The sequence below is a fragment of the Apostichopus japonicus genome, chromosome 2 (genome assembly GCF_037975245.1).
Source record: "Apostichopus japonicus isolate 1M-3 chromosome 2, ASM3797524v1, whole genome shotgun sequence".
Lineage (NCBI taxonomy): Eukaryota > Metazoa > Echinodermata > Holothuroidea > Aspidochirotida > Stichopodidae > Apostichopus > Apostichopus japonicus.
The window spans coordinates 22,310,502-22,333,263 of record NC_092562.1 but is presented as its reverse complement, the minus strand read 5'-3'; the positions used below and the strand labels follow the sequence as shown (position 1 = coordinate 22,333,263).

At 33.9% G+C, this 22,762-nt stretch overlaps 1 protein-coding gene across 2 annotated transcripts in view; it reads right to left on the bottom strand.

The window, feature by feature from the left end:
• Positions 1–5,092: 5,092 nt before the first annotated feature.
• Positions 5,093–22,762, bottom strand: part of LOC139982446 (uncharacterized) — a 28,606-nt gene continuing 10,936 nt past the window's right edge. Inside the window, exons 13-30 of one of the 2 annotated variants that reach the window (XM_071995325.1) lie at positions 21,701–21,809; positions 20,662–20,729; positions 18,121–18,386; positions 17,593–17,680; positions 17,196–17,272; positions 16,211–16,247; positions 15,666–15,763; positions 14,594–14,719; positions 12,466–12,617; positions 11,223–11,358; positions 10,442–10,570; positions 9,989–10,046; positions 9,755–9,831; positions 8,010–8,138; positions 7,683–7,805; positions 6,653–6,792; positions 5,860–5,995; positions 5,093–5,578 (exon numbers count right to left, since the gene is read on the bottom strand). In XM_071995325.1, coding sequence (XP_071851426.1) covers positions 5,507–5,578; positions 5,860–5,995; positions 6,653–6,792; positions 7,683–7,805; positions 8,010–8,138; positions 9,755–9,831; positions 9,989–10,046; positions 10,442–10,570; positions 11,223–11,358; positions 12,466–12,617; positions 14,594–14,719; positions 15,666–15,763; positions 16,211–16,247; positions 17,196–17,272; positions 17,593–17,680; positions 18,121–18,386; positions 20,662–20,729; positions 21,701–21,809 — 2,021 coding nt within the window. In that variant the 3' untranslated portion in view covers positions 5,093–5,506. The remainder of the gene's footprint in view (positions 5,579–5,859; positions 5,996–6,652; positions 6,793–7,682; positions 7,806–8,009; positions 8,139–9,754; positions 9,832–9,988; positions 10,047–10,441; positions 10,571–11,222; positions 11,359–12,465; positions 12,618–14,593; positions 14,720–15,665; positions 15,764–16,210; positions 16,248–17,195; positions 17,273–17,592; positions 17,681–18,120; positions 18,387–20,661; positions 20,730–21,700; positions 21,810–22,762) is intronic. The other variant, XM_071995333.1, reaches the window with a different exon arrangement.

Genomic DNA, 22,762 nt, shown 5'->3' with positions numbered 1-22,762 from the left:
GTCCCTTACCAAACATGAATGCATTCATTAAGGCTTCATTAAAGCTTCGAATGCTTATAAATGATGGCTTATATTTGCCCCAAGAATGCCTTCGCTAAGGCTTCGCTAAGGCTGCACCAGAGCCGAAAAATTTAAATTAGCTAAGGCTTCGATGGCTTAAATTTGCATATAAGTATTCACTTTGAAGCTTTAAATAGGCATTCGCTCTGCAGCCTTAATGCTAGCATAAATTTGCCCTGAAGCCTAAAATGAAGGCTTCATTAAGGCTTCATTAAAGCTTCGAATGCTTATAAATGATGGCTTATATTTGCCCCAAGAATGCCTTCACTATGGCTTCGCTAAGGCTTCGGTGTATGGCTGCATCAGATCTAGCCAAAAAAAATAGCACAGGCTTTGATGGCTTAAATTTGCATATTGGTATTTACTGTGAAGCCTTAAATTGATGAAATTGTTTTGAAGATTTATAGTGAAGGCATTTCAGTTTTCCTCATAATTGACTTGACCGTACACCCAACACCGTAGGGTCAAACCTTGCGATTAAATATTACCTTCTTTACCTTAATTATATCATGAAGCAAATTAGTTGTATGCACCTCACATTATTTGGTTTGACAGCTGTTTTGTATAGGTCCTTTCCAATGCTCCGGCCCCCCTCCCCACCCCTAGCAATCGGTTGAATGACTTTACTAGGAACCTATCCGTCCCATGCATTCATGAATGCCTCTTCACCCCACACATATAATGATGAAGAAACGATTTATATTATTTCTAAAAGAAGAACACTTTAATTCAACAAATATTAATCATCGTTATTGAGAAACAATTGTGAATGAAATTTGAAACCAAAGAGTTTATCAGTATATGACGTCCCTTACACAAATTTATAGTACCCTTTACATGCATGTTTTTTGCGCAGGGTTTGAAAAAATACATGTATGTAAATGCCCTCCTTACATGCACTATGGCATGCGTGAAGCATGTATTTGAAAAAAATACATGCATGTTAATGAGCTACATTACATGCTCCAGCAAATACGTGCTTAAAGCAGGTATTACTCAATGTTTTATACATGTACATGCTTGAAGCATGTTTTTGCGTGGGGTTTGAAACAATATATGTGCACATGCACTGTGGCATGTGTGAAGCATGTATTTGAAATGTTTCATACATGTTCATGCTTAAAGCATGTTTTTTGTGTCGGATTTGAAACAATTCATGCTTGATGCATGTTTTTAAATCCATTGCATGCACCAATGCAAAGGATATATACATGCATGTATTCCATGGAAATACATGCATGAAAGTATTCGCAAATGAGGCAATGCTTAGAAATAAGGTAACATTAAATAAAATACTGGTTAAGAATAGACTACTTACAAGAAATGTGAAGAATAGACTTCTTAAGAAACAATTGATGAAATGCAAAATCTGGACTGAAAGCACCGAACATGGAAAATCAGTTTTATTTATGTTGAAAACATATACTAACAAGTGTAGTGAGAAAGGCAAATTAGAGTTATCCTGGCAAGCTAAAAAAAGTATATGCAAATCTGAAAAATAAAGAATTGGTCACATGTAGATAATGAACGGTAGATATAATTATGAACTGGTATATAGCTGATAAGCTAAGAAAGAAAGCACCTTAAATGCAATTATACAAGTGTAATAAAAATGGTATATCAAAACATTACATATGCCCATGGGGCACCCTTAATTGTGACTACATTTTCCTCACTATAGGTGTGTAGTGTTATAGTACTATAGTATAGTATACTGTTGTAAAGGTAGTAATGAATGAATCATGTTGAAAGATAAGATCTGGATACCCAAAACACTGATCAAGTCATAAAATTTGGCAATGTTTATCCAATTAAAGAATGGATTGGAAGCTTACAGAATGTTGCATCACAGAATGGCCACTCTGTATGCTATAAGGCACATATATAGAATATATATTTATCATAAAATTAAGGCAAAAACAAAACATGAGCAACATTAATATAGTTAAGCTACATCAAAATTATGTGAACATTCTAAAAGCATTAAATTTGGTGTAAAACATAAAACAAATTACTAACTTGGTCCATTGCTGACTTCTATTCCTATAGGCTTGGTAATTTGTGGAGCCAAATAGCAAATTAAGAACAGAGTAGAAAACTTTCTAGCAGGTACCTATAAGACAAACACTAGCTTTTCAAGATTTTTACAGCACATGCAGCTCATCAATTTCTGGGAACTTCTCCCAGGGCAAATACAGTAGGGAATATCTACTTCACATAACTCACATACAAACAAAGTTCATATTAATTAAAGTGTACATTTACACTTGCAAAGATATTGGCATATCAAGATTAAGGCATACTGTATTTTGTAAATATTCATATGACCCAAAACAGTAGGGATCATACATTTCCAGTGAACACAGCGCTGAAAACCAAATAAAAAAATGCAATACAAATAAGAAAGAACATGAATACACTAGACATGGAGAAAAAACTACACACCAAATATGAAAAAAAAATACAAATGATCAACCAAGAAACTTAATTTTAAGATGAGACTTGAAGATTGGAATGGATTTGGCTCCCTGATGTTTCATGAGAAATCATTCCGTAGCGTGGTGCAGGTATCTGGAAAGCTCAATCACTAGTTACTATCCGTGTCTTTGAATATAGATTAGGTAGCCTGGTTGTCGTATGAGGATCGAAAATCTGAGTAAGTTTGAAGTTGCCAGAAAAATGAGTTCTGAGAGATAATATGGAACCAGTGAGTGTTACCATTTGTACACATAAACAAGGATTTTGAATTTAATATGAGTCCTGATTGGAAGCCAATGGAGACGGGTGCAATAATACAATACCAGCTGGGATGGTCACAAACAACTTATAAGGAAAACCTAACCATGCAACAAAATGTAATCAATCACATTAAATTAAAATCATACTCGGACTCTTTTTAAGATATTTGTTTAATTGTGTAATTTATGATACTTGGCTTCTACTTGCAATCATAAGTGTAATTTGACTTCATTTCTCAATCATATATACTCGCTTTGAAATCGTGTATTTCTTAAATGGTAAATAAACTGTCATTGCTCAGTTTGGTAATAGGGGACACTATGATAATGCTGTAAGGAAGTTGCTACAGTAGATCTGCCAGCACCTTCTGGGCCTTCGTAACGCCTCCCTGTCACAGACATGGCACTTTTTCCCATTTTCACCGTTGCTTTTTTTCTTTTTTCGTACCTGGTAAACCTATTTATTTACCCTATTCTAATGCCACTTTTTTTTTACTTTCATCAATAAATTTGGAAACCTTTCTTTCAGACAAAATAAACCAGTATATTAGAGAAACTAACTTTTAAAACCGAGTTCAATAGTCTCATGTTACCAGTCGTTTCACATAACAAGATTGATATTCCTGTTGTTCTGTCTAACAGATCTCTATGGATTATAAAGAACGACTGGAATTAAACCTAATGCCAAACTTGCAAAACTCCACACAACCAACGATCACCTGTCATCGTACACGACCAGCAATTACCCTGTATACTGTATGTACAAAGCATATTGTAGAACCTTGCAGCCGTCTCACAGCAGAATGCAAAATGTTTCTAAACTGACATGACGATATCAAAAAATATCAAATATTATGACGATATCAAAACAGAAGTGAAGGAACAATGGCAAATGAAGCATTCCTTAGCAAAGAGACCATCACCACAAATGTAACCAAAACATGTGTCATCTGAAAAATAAAGTATGCCAGGTAGGCCTATGTATAGCTTTCCATATATACTGTAGCTACAGTAGGCCTCTTTAGTATTACTGAGTGAGAGTACTACTGTACCTGTACGTACTACTAGTACTAGACCTAAGTATATAACTGCAATCTTTGTTGCTGTGTGTTGCAAACCTAACATTAGTGCCTAACATTTTAAGGTCAGGCATATATGCTATTTTCCTAGCCTATGTTTTACATAGAGGGCAACTTTAGAGATTTGAAGTATGTTTTAATCTAAAGAAATGTGATGCACAGAAATTTGAAAGGGGAGGAGCACTTTTTGCGATTGATATGGGGGAGGGGTTTAAGGGGAGGGTCCTGGCTCCCCTTTGAGATATTTTGAACAAATGAAGGTCCTTAGATGCGATCTAGTGCAATGTTTTGCCAGTTTCATCATCATATAATATCATATCATCAGCAGATTTTGTTTCCTGTTTGAATTCTTTTACATATTCTTTTGCATGATATATCAGAAAGACAAACATAGTGCACTTTTACAATTTTTCCAGTGGGATGATTCTTGTTTATTGTCCAATGTCTGGACTTAAATACATTTGACGAACTTAGCTAATGGACAATATAAACTTTCATATTTTGTAAGACAGCCAGATGTGCAGTGGCCTATAAACAAATATCATTATCGCAGTGTATTAGCAGTGTAATAATTTTTTATATGCGTATCACGTACGATTGCTAGCTTAGCTTCATAACATGCTGTTCGTGCAACAACTTAGGACGAACCATAGAAAGGATGAGAACGAACGTTGTCGACATTGTTGTGCAAACGGTTCGTGATATTCCATCCAGTGCGGTTAGGTAGGCAATATGTATTTTATTACGCAGTGGCCAACTGTAGGCTTGTAATAGGCTATAGGATAAATTTAGCTTATTGCAGCTGCCAAACTTAGTAAGTAGTTGAATCAGTAGGCCTGAATTTATTGCCAGTGGCATGCATTTCTGATGTCAAGCTACAGTAGTGATCACAAACATTAAAACATACTAACAATGTAGCTGATTTATAGGACAAAGATGAATTATTTAATTATATTACAAAACTAATAACTGATACAGAATGACGGGCAACATGCCATACCGTAGGCTAATTTCCTGTTGCATGTTTTTTGCTATATGTATACTGTACGTCACTAATAATGGATATAACATTTTTATATTTAGCCAAGATTTTTATACTAATGAGTGCAGTCATAATGGGTACATTTATAACCAATTAATCCCACATTACTTAATTCTCATCTGAATGGTTGAAATTCCAAGTTTTTTATTTACAGAAAATATGTAGTATATATATAAAACTTAAGGCAACTTCCTGTTACAGTAGCTGTACTGCAATGTTAAAAAAACTGGCTACTTCATGACCAGTTGTTGGGAATCAAAACACAGAGCTCTGATTATACTAGCTAAAGACCCCACAATGTCACAACTATATATCTGACATCTGACTATAAGGAACATCTCAAAATAAAAACAAAGCACAAGTGTATAGAAAAACCAACACAAAAAGTATAAAATCCACAAGAACTCGAATAAAAAATGACAGCAATACAATATAATACTGTGTATGTGTCAATCACTAGAATCTAGACAAGAACATGAAAGAACAATTGATAATGCAGATTGAGATAAAAATCAGTGAAATTTAAGTTTTCTGCAGCATTTTAACTATTTCTCATGCAGGATCTGATCCCACAGGTCATATTCTTCTCAAATATTTTGGTAAGTGCTGTTTCCCTGCAAGTAAGTATAAAGCATCTTGTAACAGAGAACATAATCCATCTGAAAAGAAAAAACATAAAAATACTGTCGATTGCCCAATGCATACAGCTTAAGATGAAATTGTTTCAAGGTATAGGGTTAACATGATAGTGCTAGACACCCTGTTTGGGGGATATAACATGACTTAAATGTGACAGATAATTTGATCAAAACTGTCTTAAGTGGGCTGTGTATATGACACCATGTTGATATATTGTATATTTCATAAACTGTAAGTTTGCATATTTTTTGGACATTATTAACAGTTGGCAAACTTGAGAGATAAAAACTAAATTCCCTACCTCTGAGTCGAGCATGCTTTCATTTGTTTCTTTGAGTTGTCGTACTGTTTTGAAAACATCAAAATTTCCAGTGTCTTCGAATCTTTCAATCTCCAACAGAACGGCTACAAAGACCCCACATAACCCACTGTCGTCCCTGAAAAATAACAAGTTATAATCAAATGCATCAACTTTCATTTAACTCTGAACTTTTGTACCTCTGACATCCATCTTTGGTAAGACTATAAAGTAGTGTAAGGTCTGATCACTAACATGTCGTTGAGCTTAGCAAAATTATGTTTCAAAAGTGGAGGAAAAAAGTTAGATGGTCATTATTCATATATGTACATAGAATGTAATTCAGCAAACTTGTGCAAATTAAGGCATCAATAAGCCACCTAAAATCATCTGTAGTACACTTAAAAAAAAAGCCCATAAACATACAGAATCAAACAATTATTCAATCTATGTTGAATTTTCACCTATGGGCAATGTTATAACGACTGTTCTGCTGGGCATACAATTCTGGTATGTTTGTAAAGAATGTGAAATGAGTGTAGTTATTTAAGATTCGGTAGGTTAATTTGTTCTGCCCACCTGTAATAAACACCAGTTTACTGATACTAGCTATGTTGTTTAATTTGATTTGCCCACCTGTAATTAACACCAGTATACTGATACTAGAGCTCTATGTAAAACTATGTAGGCCTTAATACAAGACTGTAGATAATTCAGTGGTAGACTAATTTGAAATGCAAACGTGAAGGTTTTGAATAGGGAGGGTTACAAGGAAGACCAAGAGTTGTTGACTTACAGACAGTGTACAACAGTGGGTCCATCCAGGGTAGCCATGATCTGAAGATTTTGAACTCTCTTAATCAGTTTCATGAAGGCATCAAAATCACCTCTCGCCGGACCAGATGTCAATTGTAAATGATGAACAGTGACAGCATTCTGGAGGGAAAAAAGTTCAAAATAATCATAGCAATTCAATTAAGTTAAATAACAAGTAATATTATGGTACTACCGTACTTGTCACTACATTGCATGCTCAATTGAAACAATATTCTCAATTAAACCCGACTTTCAAATGTTGAAGTAACTTATTTTCATATTGATTTTAAAGTCTCAATATGTGTTTGCTGATGAATTTCGGAAAACAAACTTCCAAAGTAGATTCAATGTTTCTCATTCTAAATGCACTCTGACCAAGTGGGTTTAATGGAGAAAGCTGTCGCAATCGAAAGTTCTGAAATTTATTTTCTGTAGCCCTTATGACGCAAACTGTTTACCGTAAAATCACTGAGAACGTTCATGTCAGCATGTTCATTACACAAATGTAAAGAAAATAGTCTACACATTTATGCAGCTCGATCAAGATTTTACGCAGTCCTATAATCTTATCATCAACTTTTTACAATTCCATGGAGGAAACGTCTGAAAACACCTGTTTATTCATTGCAATGGAAGGAAATGACACAATTTCACAAGCTACAGCAGTAAGAATGATAGAAAGATGATCAGGGACCTATGACAGGCTAGCTGTGAAAGTGAAAGTGAGCCTAGTCGTAAAGGTCGTAAACAAAAGAGGGTGATTTGATTGGCTCATGATCTGTTGGGCGGGGCTTGCAGATTTACCCTTGCAGATAATCACCTTAGAAGCAAGGTCCAGGAGAAGTCATGGAGTCACTTTCTCAATTGACCTTAATTAAGAGTTGTTGTGGTATCAAGCTACTCCTTATTAATACTGCTTCCTATTCTTATGTGGTAACCCCCTCCCCCCCCCTACTCACACCCTATCTCTACTCCTCTCAAAATTAATTGTAAAAGCAGTAGATGCCAACCTTTCCATTTCCCTGTGTGACTTCGAAACGACGAATAGTGAAATCTGGTGTGATTTCTGTGTCTTTACAGTCAATTGAAAAGACAGAATACTTCACAGATCCACTATCTGGCCAATAGCATGGCTGAGAAGAAACAAAATTATATTTAATAACAATAATTAAAACTCTAATAATCGATACAAAATATGTTATTATTACTGCTAAAATTGTACCAATGAACTTGATATCTAAATAACAGATAATGTAGCTATGATTTTTCATATCAAAACTCAAATCTAAATATGCCAAATCAGGGAAACTTATTTAAAAAGATGTAAATTCACAAACCTTGTCATCTGGCTGGTCCAAAGAAACAATCAGAGGGCACTTCCAGGTATAGATAAGTTTCCAAAAGCCTGCAACTTCTCCATTTTGTGGGTAGTTAGTAGCTACATAGGCATCCTTCTTTTTGTAGCTCTGGTCATGAAATTAACAGGTAACAGAAAATGTAACAGTTTTGTACATTATATAACTAATGTTGAATTGAAAATGAAACAGTTTTATACATTATATAGTACAGTAATTAATGTCTAGTGTCCTATCCTGCATCCAAAGCATTGCTGTTTGTTGTGTTTAACTTAATATTCATGTATGTTTACTTAACCCTATGTGAGTAATTCCCCAGACACTGCTTAAGGAGGATTTGATAAATGATTAATAAATTGGAAGCAGATGAGATTTTTGCTTTATTGAAGTTGGCATGACATAACAGCATTTATTGATCATATAAAGTGTTCTAAATGTATGAAACTTAACACATCTCTTTGCATTCGACCAGCTAGTTCAAAGTAAAATTGGAGTTTGTTATACATGTAAGACTGCAGAAAATAGATGGCAGTAGTTCAGTACCCTGAAAGTTTTATTTTTTTTTTTAATTCCCCCGACACTGCTCAAGGAGGATTTGATAAATGATTAATAAATTGGAAGCAGATGAGATTTTTTCTTTATTGAAGTTGGCATGACATAACAGCATTTACTGAACTATAAATTGTTCTAAATGTATGAAACTTAACACATCTCTTTGCATTCGACCAGCTAGTTCAAAGTAAAATTGGAGTTTGTTATACATGTTAGACTGCAGAAAATAAATGGCAGTATTACAGTACTCTGAAAGTTTTTTGTTTTTTTTTCGAATGGAGATCATATACAGTTATTGAGATTCTTGAAGGTTACTCATGTAATGACAGAGAGTAAGGAAGAACAAACAAAACAAATCAAATCAAATAGATTCCGTACTTCTCTGTACGTGGTGGCAACTTTATTGGGGGTTATGTTTAAGCATGGTAAGAGGGCGGTGGATAATATCTAGTCCCAGAGAAGAGTAAACTACTCTAACATGTTGACTGATGAACTACATCTCTCAATAAATGACGGTAATGAGAACAAAATAGTAATATACAATATGGCTGCCGTTGAACGTAAAGCAAGGTGATTTCGTAATGAATAGAATATGGAGAGAACGAACAGGGCTTACTTAGCGAAACCGCAAGCGCTGAACATGGGACGCCAAGTAGAACAAAAGTATACTAGAGAGTACATGCACATTACGTAAATAATCGGTAGCCTAATGGGCACTACCTCACACTCAGTTAGGTAATGTTTATCTTATAAGAGACAAAATGTACAAGGGTGAGTTGTTGCTATGCTAATTACCAGTAGCCAAAGTATATATCCCATACTAGTCTTTGTATGTATAAGTGCTACAGTAAATATTCCCAGCTCACACAAGCCTCTATGAATGGCAGTATTGTTGCAATTAAGAAACATCTTCATCATGAAATACCATATCTATTAGTTCAGTAGTTCTACCAAGTTGTGTACATATGCTGTTCTTTGCTGTAACTGATGAAGAGATAGGGCAGGATAAAAATTACTACTAAACCCTAAAAACAAGCCTGATCATTCTTGCAGTATTCGACAGTCTGAAACTGTGATAACTTTTCCTGGCCCGTTTTAAGTATACCAGTGTACCATCTTACCAGGACATTTCCTCATAGTGAAGAATGTCCTATAGACATTCAGTGTATGCATACCTTCAGCAAAGTGCCATCCAGGCAGAACGTTAGGTTGTAGCTTGTTTCACTGATAGAGAAGGGTCTCCTTCCATTGGCTGTCATAACAAAAAACAAAATACAAAGTGATACAAATATATAGCAATATTAGTCAAATACATGTAAAAATTTAACTAATTTTCAGAGAGAATTATTCCCAAATTGATTGGCGCAAAGATCACTTCAAGATGCAGAAAGGTTTATAGTACTGCTTACCTTGTTTCTTCAGGTAATCAATGTATACCATATCTTCTTTCTCCAAGACTTGCAAAAGCTGCAGGTGACATTAATTATTTATAAAGAATTAAAAAGGGGAAATAAAAAAGATGCATCTCTTCATAAAGTATCAATGTATGTGTCCCTGCAAAATTGCGAATAAGGAGATTGATATCAAGTTATCACTATCATGCAGATACGATATTCTAAAAGCCATCAACTTGATAGTTAAATGTGTGTAAATAAAACTAAATTAAAAAACAAAAAGCTGCCAATTTGGGATACACAACAAGTGTTGTGCCACTATAGTCTCTTTGTATACTTTGTAAGGCATATTTAAAGAATAAATGGTGAAAAATCAGATTCAATATTGTGCTCGAAGGAACATCTTGACATGCGTACTTTATATCCCCTTGAAAAGGAACAGTTGATCCTTTCCTTTTTCCTACGTACCTCATATTCCTTCTTCGGCGCCTCCTGATTGAGGTCTTCTGCGAGGTGCGTCATCTTCTGTTTAGTCGTTACTGTTTGATTGGTAAGGTAGGCTTCCACCAGGCATTTGTAGAGGTATACATACTGCTTCTATAAGGGGTGGGGGAAGAGATTTGGGTAAATCTGATATCTTGGTATCATAATATTTTAATCATATATATATAAATTTATATAGCACTTCACAGAAAAGAATATCTCAAAACACTTTACACAGGACTATAGTAAGAATTACAAATATAAGATACAGAGTAATAAACAGAATAATATACTGTAGTCAAAGCAACATCATAAAATAAATGAATAGCAAATCAATCAATGATTTATCAAAACTAATCTAAATGAGGTTAAGATTAATAAAAAGAAAAATGTGACTTGAACATTTCCTTCAGTACATCAAAAAGATAAAGATAGAATTACAGAAATTCCATGACACACTGTAGGTATAACTCAGTATGCAAACAACCATAAATAAATGAATAAGTAAATGGACAGTTAGTTTATTCCTTTTTTCATTCATTGTTTATACTTTATGTGTTTAAGTTTCTGATCCTAATTTCGTCAACTGAAACATACCTACAAGGTAAATATCTGACCACTATAGCGACCTGAATTTGTGAAATGGTTTTGTAAAAGTTTATGCTATATTGTTTGAAGCCTATCAATTCGTAACCTAACATTTATTTAAATCTATGAGAGTATTTTACTTCAGTGGTATTTGAAAACAATATTTACTGCAGCTCACCCATGTCTGTACCATGTTGATACGGCTTTCTCTCAACGTCTCCACAAAGTTAAAGACGTTTAGATATTCCTCTGTAAAAATAACATCCAGTAGACTGTAAAGGGCAATGAATGTACCTGTTCTGCCAACACCAGCACTAGAATTGAATGGAAGAGAAACACATGGAAAATGAATGCTTTAAATGTTAACTTTAATGCAAGTATGTAGATAGCTTGGATAATGGAAAAGAAATGTAGGTGATATATCAAGAATTACAAAAAACATGTGAAATGCCAACATTCAGAAGTTGTTAAGGTTGGACTATTATATAATGGTGATTTAACTTGAGCTTACACAAGAAATGGTATTTTATCCCACAGAATAAAACATCAGTCAAATTTTGGTATAATAACCTTTCATATGTGTCTATCTCACAAAGTTGCTTCCATGACATTTGAAGTTATTGTAAGAGCAGCGACAATCATAAATAAATTTGAAGTTGATGCCAATAACATTATCTTCAAACAAGCTGACCTACATATTCAATGCAAAATGATTAAAATATATCCAGAAAAAGCAACAATAAAGAGGAAAATTGAAATTATTATCATACATTATAAGATGTACATAGCTAGTTAGTGCTCTTTAGCTTTCAATGCCATAAATGTACTAACTTACAAACCTGTAAGTTGGAACCTTGGTGGATAGTGTATTGTAATATAGATGCTATTTGGTGCAAAATTTATCTTTAACTTACTAAGGCAACCCTATTCTTTTGATATTGTAAAGACTCTATAACAGGTGTGTAAGATCCCTTCCAGATGATTTCCAATTTTTTTTTATATTAATATGGATGTACAGTATGAACTTTTTAAATATTTGCCTTGTTCAAAGAGAAATCTCTAATATTTATTTTGTCAATATCTTGGAACAAATTGTTTACCTTGATTGCTAAAGCAGTTCATTTAAGCTGGGTTTTTTTTTTCTTGCTGATTTCCTATTATCTGGTGTGAATATATGTGCCTCTTAGTGGGACTGAGGGATAACCAAGTATGTAAGAAGTTTCAAGAAAGACCCAGTAACTTTCAGACAGAATCTCCTTTCCTCCATATTGCAAGCAAAACTTTAACAGTAGTTTCAGGATTTTTATAATGGATATTAGCATCATCCATTGATACAGTCAACACCAAAATGCTAATTAAATATTTTGCTCATTAGTTATTATTTTAAAAGATATATGTCTTTAACATGGTTTTTTTCTCACCTGCAGTGGACTACCATTGGTGTTGTCTCTTCAGTACCATGCATCTGTTTGACATGTTGGGCGAATGTAATTAAAGGGGTTGGTTGCTTAGGGGTTCCCATGTCAGGCCAGGAGATGAAGTGAAATTGATGAACCACACGAGACTCTTCAAACTGCAAGGAAATGCAAGAAGAAATAAGTTTCTTCAAAAGTGACATGTAAAATACCAACTAACATAAGCTGGAAGAGCATAGAAATTATTGGCAACAGTAGAATCAGATTTGAACCTGCAACCTCCTGTTTACATTTCCCAGCAGTGCTCCATCAACCGAGGTATGCACACCTTAAAGTTGCTTGTGGATCGGTTTGATATGTAATTTTCATAGAACCGTTGTGCTACTACAGATAGCTCCTAGATGATTTAAACTCTTAGACTCATAGGAAGGCAGAATTTAATGCATCTTGACAATAATTGGTACAAGTCATAGCAGACCAATAAAAGAAACTTTGATGAATAAAAACACTCTTCTATATCAGTTCACCTAATTACCAAATACTAACTAGAGACACTGCATTTGAACTACAGAGATTGTCATTGAAGCTATGTGATATAGTACTATATATTTGAACTACACAGATTGTCATAGAAGCTATGTGGTATAGTACTATAGATTTGAACTATAGAAATTGTCATTGAAGCTATGTGGTATAGTACTATAGATCTATTTACTTCAGATACTGTCATTGAAGCTATGTGGTATATTACTATAGATTTGAACTATAGAAATTGTCATAGAAGCTATGTGGTATAGTACTATATATTTGAACTACACAGATTGTCTTTGAAGCTATGTGGTATATTACTATAGATTTGAACTATAGAAATTGTCATTGAAGCTATGTGGTATATTACTATAGATATGAACTACAGAGATTGTCATTGAAGCTATGTGGTATAGTACTATAGATTTGAACTACACAGATTGTCTTTGAAGCTATGTGGTATATTACTATAGATTTGAACTATAGAAATTGTCATTGAAGCTATGTGGTATATTACTATAGATTTGAACTACAGAGATTGCCATTGAAGCTATATATGTGTATGTGGTATAGTACTTGACATGTCACATTACACAGGGGAACTTTTGAAGACGATTAGTAAACTACTGAGAGGTACACAAATGTGACACAAGTTGATCAACTCATATGTTCATCTGTAATAATTAAGAAAAAATGCAGTGTACTGACAGTTTCCTGTCACATTACACAGTAGAACTCTAGCTGGATCGAAAGTACGGTGAAGTGAAGTAAAGTGAACCTGTTATTAAAGATAACATAATAGTAGTGCCACAGTACCGCACACTCTACTAGGTAGTCACACAATTACAACAATAGTCTGCAAAGGGAATAAATACTTGAGCAAAATAATATCAAATATTTCAACATATTCATCAGCCAATAAACAACAGAGCTACACCATTCATAACAGCTTTGTCAGCTTTGCCAGTTGCAAATATTGGGGTCAAGTTGGACAATTACATATGAGTAATGCAAACTGTGCAAATAGCAGCGTCATGTATGAAGAAGGAAAAGCAAAGTTAATCCAATAATTGAAACCTAGCTGGCTTCAGTTAGGGTACTTCTAAAATATCCATTTCTTGTTGGCACAAAGAAGAATAGTTACATGTAATAATACTACAATCTGCCATCTCACCTGAGAAGCCTAATATGAGGGCTTATCTGACCCTGAAGAGGACAATTCCAAACTGGTCATCTCACATTTCTTCTAATCATCACATTCCTTTTATACCAGAATACAGTTTGAGTGTATTTTACCATACAAATAATGAGATTGTAAAACCACCATTTACCATGAGGTGAACAGTTGCAAACCTTCATTGAATTATTAGCTCTGGAGGCTAGATGTAAAAGTTTGTTTCATACAACAATGGTTGTTTCTTTCACTCTGAAATCAAATAAACTTGATGGGCGATAAGATAATCAGTATTATGTACATTACTTCAATTTAAAATATCAAATTTCAATTCCTAGGTGATATCTAAAGTGTTCCATTTCTTAGCCGTTTTTGTCTCCATATGCATACAGTAAGAATCATTAATAGAAGATGAAGAGCACGGTTACTCACTTGTACAACAAACAGTTTTCTGATCACATAATCTGCAAATTCAGTACTTTCTTGCCAGGTTACTTGGACATGTCCAAATTTCTGACTGGATCCAACTTTGTTGGGCCAGTATTGCAAGCATCGATCCTATGGTTAGAAAAAAAAACATCATAGTAGTATATAAACATAATCTGGCAAGAAAGCTAGAAGATATGTCACATAACAGAAGAAACATTGGGATATTCTAAGCACATATTCTCATTCTGAAACAATTGGTATGAAATTCTAAACTATGTTTATTTTGGTGAAAGAAAAGTACTCTACTGCACATAGCAGTAACAATTTCTTTGAAACTTTTGCATAAAAATGATATTTGTTCTACTCAATTATAACACCAATATAATATTTTTTAATTCTAAAATCAGAAAAATATTCATCTGCAAATGAAAATATGTTAGAAGACATTGTCACCATAGTCTGTCTGCCTGGCTACCAATGAAAACTAGATTTAAATGTAATTCAGGGACTTCAAATGAGTTTCCATAATACTATAATTTTTTTCTCTACTTGACATATGATTGTTTTCAATTGTATTACGATGAAGATGTTATGCATAGGCAGATTAATGCCATTAGCTGTGTGAAAAACCATTACATCATATTTAACAGTCACCACTAAATGCACTTATGAAGTAGTAGTGTGTGCCAAACACTGGCAAAAGTCATATTTAAGGAGTATTTCACAACTAAAACTACCCTTTTTAAACTTAAACGTGTGAGTTTTATAAATAACACATGATCCGTGTCCTAATTTGAGTATATAAAGGTCACAAACCAGACCAGATTTTAGTTCCTAGTTCATCGAAGTGTCACTTCTTTGTATTGTTAGTAAGTGTCAACACCACAACAATTAAATACTTCACACCCTAAATCTCTATTGTAAGTTGCTGACAATGCAACAGATCCTGATTGCTTCTTTAGAAATCGTTTTCATAGTAGAATTCCCCAACAAAGTAAATATTTTCTTCCTAAGTGGCAAAGTTGTGATGGCTTGTAATGCTATAAAGGTACGAGAAAAAAAAAATATAAGTTACCTTTCCTTTCTCAATCAGGTTTGTTACCATAACAATTGTGGAGACATTTTTAGACCACACCATTCTCCAAAAATCATTTAATGAAGCTGTATTTGGACCTGTAAGGTGTAAGAGGACAATATAAATGTGTCAATAGTTGGTGACTGCCATCATAAATTTCGTACACAGCAGATTCATATCTGTACAGAGTGCAAAGATCCTTCCTCCAACCTTCTAGGACATTCTTTTTACTTAGAAAGAACAGTTTGATATGATGCAATATTATCCAGGCAATGCCATATTATATGTAAAGACAACAGATTTAATAAGATCCCACTACCAAGACAGTAGATGAGCACAATGTAATTCTATAAACATGCCGGGATACTACTTAGAGGACTTGAGAAATAAACTTTGAAGCTAAAATGTCAAATGCATCATAGCTTATATATTAAGGAAGGATTGCTGGGTTATGTAAATTTTTAGCCGGTGCAACAAAGATGATTTGCATGTCAAGTAGTTCTAGTGTATTTTTGATTCACTCAGCTGTAATCCTCATGTCTTACCTTGAGCAGCGATAAATAGCTTCTTCTCATCAGGAGTCTAAGGGGACAAAACAGAAGACCAAATACTAAAATTAAACTCTACAAAAACTAGCAAAAGACTCGTGATAAGGTGCAAAGAAATGCACAATGTGAAAGATCAGTCCCAGATGTTAAAGTGAACAGCTGAGGTCATCTCTTAATTTACATTACCATTTGGTTACTAACTTTCTTTAAATTGTAGATGATTCTCCATCAACATATCCATATTGGTTTCAATTTTATTTCACAGTGCTGACTATGAAATCAGTACAACTCTTTACAAGTTCATGTTGACTACATATTATTATAAGAAAATAGAAGCACACTATGACTATTTAAATTTTCATGATTTTACAAACACTTAATGAATTTTTTTGCACAGCTGCTACAAATCAAGTACTGTGCTGTGTACGAAGTAATACAATTTTTATATGGGCACATATGCTATGTACAAATTTATCTAAAGAATTAAAAGTACTATCTATCCATGGGTAGATATAAGATGAGTTATGTATTCATAAGCTATTTGAACTACTACCACAAATTACATTTTCAGCATGCCTTCTACCAGATTCTAGGGATCTCCTACTATGTTACTTGCTGTGGCAAGTAAAACATACCCCACACTAGTAAAGTCTTCAACATGTTATAAATATACACAACTATCTATTCATTCCTTACAGCGTTTGATGCTTTGGATTGCTGCATACATGTCTGGGCCCTGGATCCTTGTCTCCCAATGATAAATCCACTCCTGAATGATTCTACAAAATGCAATTTGAAATTTCAACTACAGATAAGTATCAAATATAGATCTGGCACATTTTGCACATACTTGCTAGTATATGACAAATCCTTTTTGTCTGTCTTCTATTTCATAATGTTATGTATCATATCAAGAAAAAAAAGGAGCCAATCCTGAAAAGTCAAAATAATACCATACATGAAATGTCATGCCCCTCCTTACCATTATGTGGGAAGCATTGTAGTAGTCCGAGTGGTCGTCTTCAGCAATTGTTTTCAAAATGACTCGACTATGATCATCTAAAGGGTAGGGAGAAATTATGGTAGAATATTTTAATAAACCATTTTACCCTAAACTCTGGTTTAATATTTTTCTTTTTTTTACTGTACATTTTCAAGTCCATTTTAGTATCAGTTGCAGTCCTGGACTATGTATGGTTTTTCTTATTCCAACTATAATATAAACAATATCATGTTTGTACTAAAAGGTTTGCAATTGGTATTTGTAGACTTTTAATAATAATGAATTATTAAATTAAACTCTCAATAATAAATATTATCTATTTTTAATTTATTTATTTACTTTTTTTGGTAAAGGGAGGAAATAATGCATGCCTTACATGTGTACATGTTTCTGAATCTATTTTTCTGTCTGTTTTCCTTCTTCTCACCAACAGTCCAGGGATACTGCTTACTGGATTTGAGCAGCTGATAAATGAATAAAATATAGAGAGTAGTAACATGGATCTATTGAATTAACAAACTTTTATGTATGTACATAAGAAAACTGCGGTGACCATGTAGAATGCTTTTATTCCCCCTTCCAACATTTTTTATTGACAAATGAATTTTCATTGAGGGAATGTCGCAAAGTCTCCATTTTGAAGGACATATTGTGTGAGAATGTCCAGGTAGGACACTTATATATTAAAACAATAATAATGGTTTTGGAAGATAGTAACTTTCATTATGAGTAAAAATACTTACCCATCATTGAACTGACAGGATTGTCCATAGGAGTGATGTACTGTAGTCATTACTTATGATAAATCCATTAATGAAAGTTAAAGCCCTCATATGTCATGCAATAGATAGATCATTTAAATTTTATGCAGCATTAGCAATTAGATTGTAACATGTTCACTCACTGAGAACTCCTGTTCAAGCCTGCCCTCTTGAAGATTATGATTAAAATACTGCTGCAGGCTATCCACCCTGACCGCATCAGGCTTCTGCAGATTATCATGATCTTTATCTTCAGAATCACTTTCTTGAGTTTTTTCTCCCTCCTTAATCTCATCTTCTGATTCAGTTTCATCTCCCAGAGTTTTGACCGGAAACTGATCTTTTTCCTGGTTTGGTTTCACTACATTGCTTCCTACTGCTTGGTAAGCATTTTCTAACTCAAGAGTAACTATGAACAAAACAAAAAAGTAGAAGAAGAGGATTCAGCTCAGTACAGTAGCTCTTATTTTTTTGTACAAATAAAGTGCAATACACTCTAACACCTATATGAATGTTAAGTTGTCAGGTATGTTGAAACATATATTCCCTCTTCTCATCTTTCAACCTCCAACTCCAAATCCCATCACTTCCCCATCTCACATTGGTATTAATTCGATCATTGTTTTGCTTTTCCAGTCTTTACTACCCCACACCCCAAAACTCCACATCCTCTCACTCCCTGTAATCCAGTGATTTTAATTATATTTTATCTACTCCAGTCTAGTAAAGAATTTAATTTCTTTGAAATGAAAGCTATTCAAAATTCTGTTTTGATAATGACCAAAGTTTGGCAATAAAATCAAGAATTTGTATTTATAGGGAAAGCTTTTAAGAAATCAATTAGTATAGTAATGAGGACATTTTTGATATCAAATTTATATCACAGTCATACTACAGGTATGTTGCAAGGACGGACTTAACAATTGATCACAAGGAAATAACACCTTCCTGTGCAGGAATCTAAGAAACAGCAATATATACCAAAGGTTACCTCTACACATGAATGGTTTATAAGTTACTTCTTGAAGGAAGTGTTTACCAATCTGTTTATACTGATATGTATAGTACTTATCTATAAACATGACAATACACAATGGCTTTTGTGATGACAAATTCAGCTGTGTACAACAGATTCCTCATACAGGCTTTGTCAAAGGTTTGAACAACACCATGAACAATTCGTTCGGTGGTAAGTAAAGAGCAGGAAACTTTGCTTGTCATCACACTTGAGTGCTTGCCTAGAGCTACCTGTCTGACACCTTTCTCATGAACTTCTGTAACTGCTGTTTTTATATATGTAAAATGTCATGTTCATGATTATCGGTTTCTTCTTGATAGATATAATTACATCATTACTAAATCCATATGTATACCTTACAGAAATTTTAGGAAATGGTTGGAGAAAAATCTGCGGTTTTTGAGTTTGTCAAGTTTCCTGTAAACAACTCCTGTAGTTAAGCAGAACACTAGCAGACTCACTATGGGAAAGATATGTGCTTTATCTCCATTTCATTCAGTTCCCATATTATTCGTTTCTGGTTGAATTAGTAAGAGGTGATGCATGTCATTAAGTGTGTTTTTCATAGCTCTATTGAAGAAGTTAATGAGTTTTAAGGCTATATTTGGTAGCCAGTTCCTTCAACAGTGATAAGTGTGGGTCTTTATAGTGGTAGTTAGGAGGTTGAGGGGGTTGCATTTGGCAGGGATGAACAATTGCTTACTATGATATAAAATGATATGGATGGTACTGTGGCAGCAGAAGAATCACCTCAAAACATTTGAAAGCACTGAAGCAGGATTCCTTACTTACACAAGTAGATCCAATTAAGGGCTTGTAATTGATTTAGTGTTATTTGTACTGCTGGCCAAAGGCTATCCTGCCCTATTGACCTTAACAATATTTAACCATTGAAAAGTTAGCTTTAAATACATCAACATAGTTAGTTATTTGTTTACTTTGGACAAAAACAAAACAACATACTTCTTAAATTTACAAGGATGGCCATGCAGAGATCTCCTACACGAAATAGCGGTATAGTCAGGAATACAACAAGAACACATTACTTTTATGATAAAATTTTAAAATGTTATCATCCATGCTTTATTGTTACCGGTCAATATGCCTGTAAAATATATCATTTCTAATATCTTGATTGTACCTCAATTTGGATAATATTCTGCTGAAGTAAAACAGGTCAGGCCATCTAGAAGTTTTACAATTTATTTACTCCTGCTTGCTTAGTAGAAGTTTGTTTATCATTTTTATCCTCCCTTGATTGGGCAGTAGCATACCTTTGTGCCACCTCAAGTCACATTATGCAAATATACTCAAAAGTTGTACTGCATACTCCCTTTAACTACCTATTAACTAAGAGATCTATATGAATAAAACCATTGGCTGCTACTTATATAAGCAGGTTACACACTGTTTATTCTATAAAGAGACAATTTCGTGTCTCACAAATTTAATGAATAAATTGTTCCATGCAGCTTTTAAATAAACTATTTACTGCTAGTTACACACTGTTTACTCCAATATGGACGATTGTTTGCCACGCCAATTTAATGAATGAATTATTTTATGCCGTTCAAAAAAATAAAATGGTACTATTCCGATTTAATTTATTTGTTAATCATACTCTTTTGTCCATGATTAACAGAAAAGTATCACTTTGAAGACTCACCTTCATTCTGGTTGTATCCCACATTTGCATGGCAATTTTGTTCCTTGTCTCTAGTTAACTTTCTCTTTCTGAAAACAAAGTTTTGAAAGGATATTTCATTGATTCTTCCTACAAGTGATTTTTTTGTTCTGAAGATACAGAACATGCAAGAAAACCAACAGAATTTTGAAGAGAAAACTAGATACTGACCTAAACATAAGAACATCAACATACTGCTAAATAATTAGATCCTCCATTGTAGCAGCTGAATGCAATTGGTTCAACAGTATAGTACTACTATTGCCTAGAGTCGTATGTCTTTAATTCTTTATTCTTCCCAAAGTCTAAATTAATGTTCTTTACCAATGTACACATTCTTACGTGTGTATAGTTCTATATTGAAAAAACCTTGAGAACTTCAGGGAAAATTATTTAATAAGTATTGCGCTTTCTATTTTCCATGCAACAAAAGGTACAACAAGTAAATATAACAGTAGCATACACAGTGTGCTTGGTGTAAGATAATTCTGTAAAATGTTATTGGCAGGACAGAAATGAATGGATGAAACAAACTGAATCAGTGAAAACCAAAGACCTACCACACCTCTCATACTATTGCTAACTAGTCTAGCTTGCTTTGCATATAAGAATCAGGGCTGTTACCATTTTTGACACTGACTGGTGTGGCTTCATGTCCATTTGAGCAAACTCAAGCCTTGTATCCTGATTTCACTAAACTGGTTCAAGTCCCACTTTTCTTGCAAGCTCTTTTTCCATTGTTTACAATTTCCCTGTTAGATTTCAATTGTTCATTTATTTACAGTATAACAAGAGAACTTCAAGGGGCCTTGTAGAGTACATAAGTGAAATATGGTTATGAAAGGTCATCATGTATATATACAGATAAAAATATCTTGAGCATAAATAAAGTTGAATATCGGACAGGAGAAAGAAAAGTTCTTGACTATTGGAAATGAACAAAATGTACTTGACTAAGAAAGAAGGCAACAATATCAACTTTGCAGGAATATATAGGGCATATTTTATTGGTAAAAGTTACCTCATAATAATGAAAACTGCCACTCCAGACACGAGGACAAGGATTACTATCAGAATTACTACGAGAATCACAACGCCTGTGTCTGTACCACCTGCTGTTGTGAGAAAACCTGAAGAAATGTACCAATAAAATGCTATTTAATGTATTGTATGTAATTATGACTACCAAGAAAAACAAACCGTCATGGTTACCTACATTTTTTTTCTCCACAAATATTATTATCTGAAGTCAAATAAGGAATGTTAGCTCAGTGGTTAATGCTGGTGCCTTTCAATCATAAGGTCCCGAGTTCGAGTCACTCCAAGATTAATGTATGTCATCCAGTTACAGAGTTGTTGACAATTCATCATCATGGACGTTAAATATGAATGTAAGAGACTGACTTTGGTCAGCTTGCGACTTTGATAAGCCAATGATGGCTTCTTCACAAGTTCCTGCTTGCAGGAGGATGTAAAATACATACATACACGCACACATACATACATACAAACACAACAGTAATTTGTGACATTACTTTAACTTAGAGAATGACGAAATACAAATCCTGTTTAACTCAATTTCATTCTGATTTAACTGTGAAAACTTAAAACTTTGGTTTGATAAGCTGGTGATCTATATAAAAGGGCAATTTATGACAGTATATATTTGGTAATATTTTTGGACCATCAGAACTACACTGCAATCGCATTCATGTTGGTTACTGGTTGTCTTACCCCACAATCAAGTCTATTCCAATGCACCAATTGATTTGTTTATTGAATCAGTTGTTGTACCAAACATGACAACTACTGTACCTCCCAAAGAGTGATAATGTCAAAACATGAGCATACTATACAAAATGCCCCCAAATTAGACAGTCATTCATTATTAATGGATGACCAAATAGTTAACAAATATTAGGAGAGCTAGAAGGGTAGAGAAGAGGATCATACTCAAACAACAAAGCTGTAGCTTTCAAAAGATTCTAAGCAAGTTTGTGACTTTCATTCACAGTTTTTCTGACAATTGACATTCGTTTCATAATCTGTAAATTGTTTGAGTTTTAGAAGTTGTTCATTATTC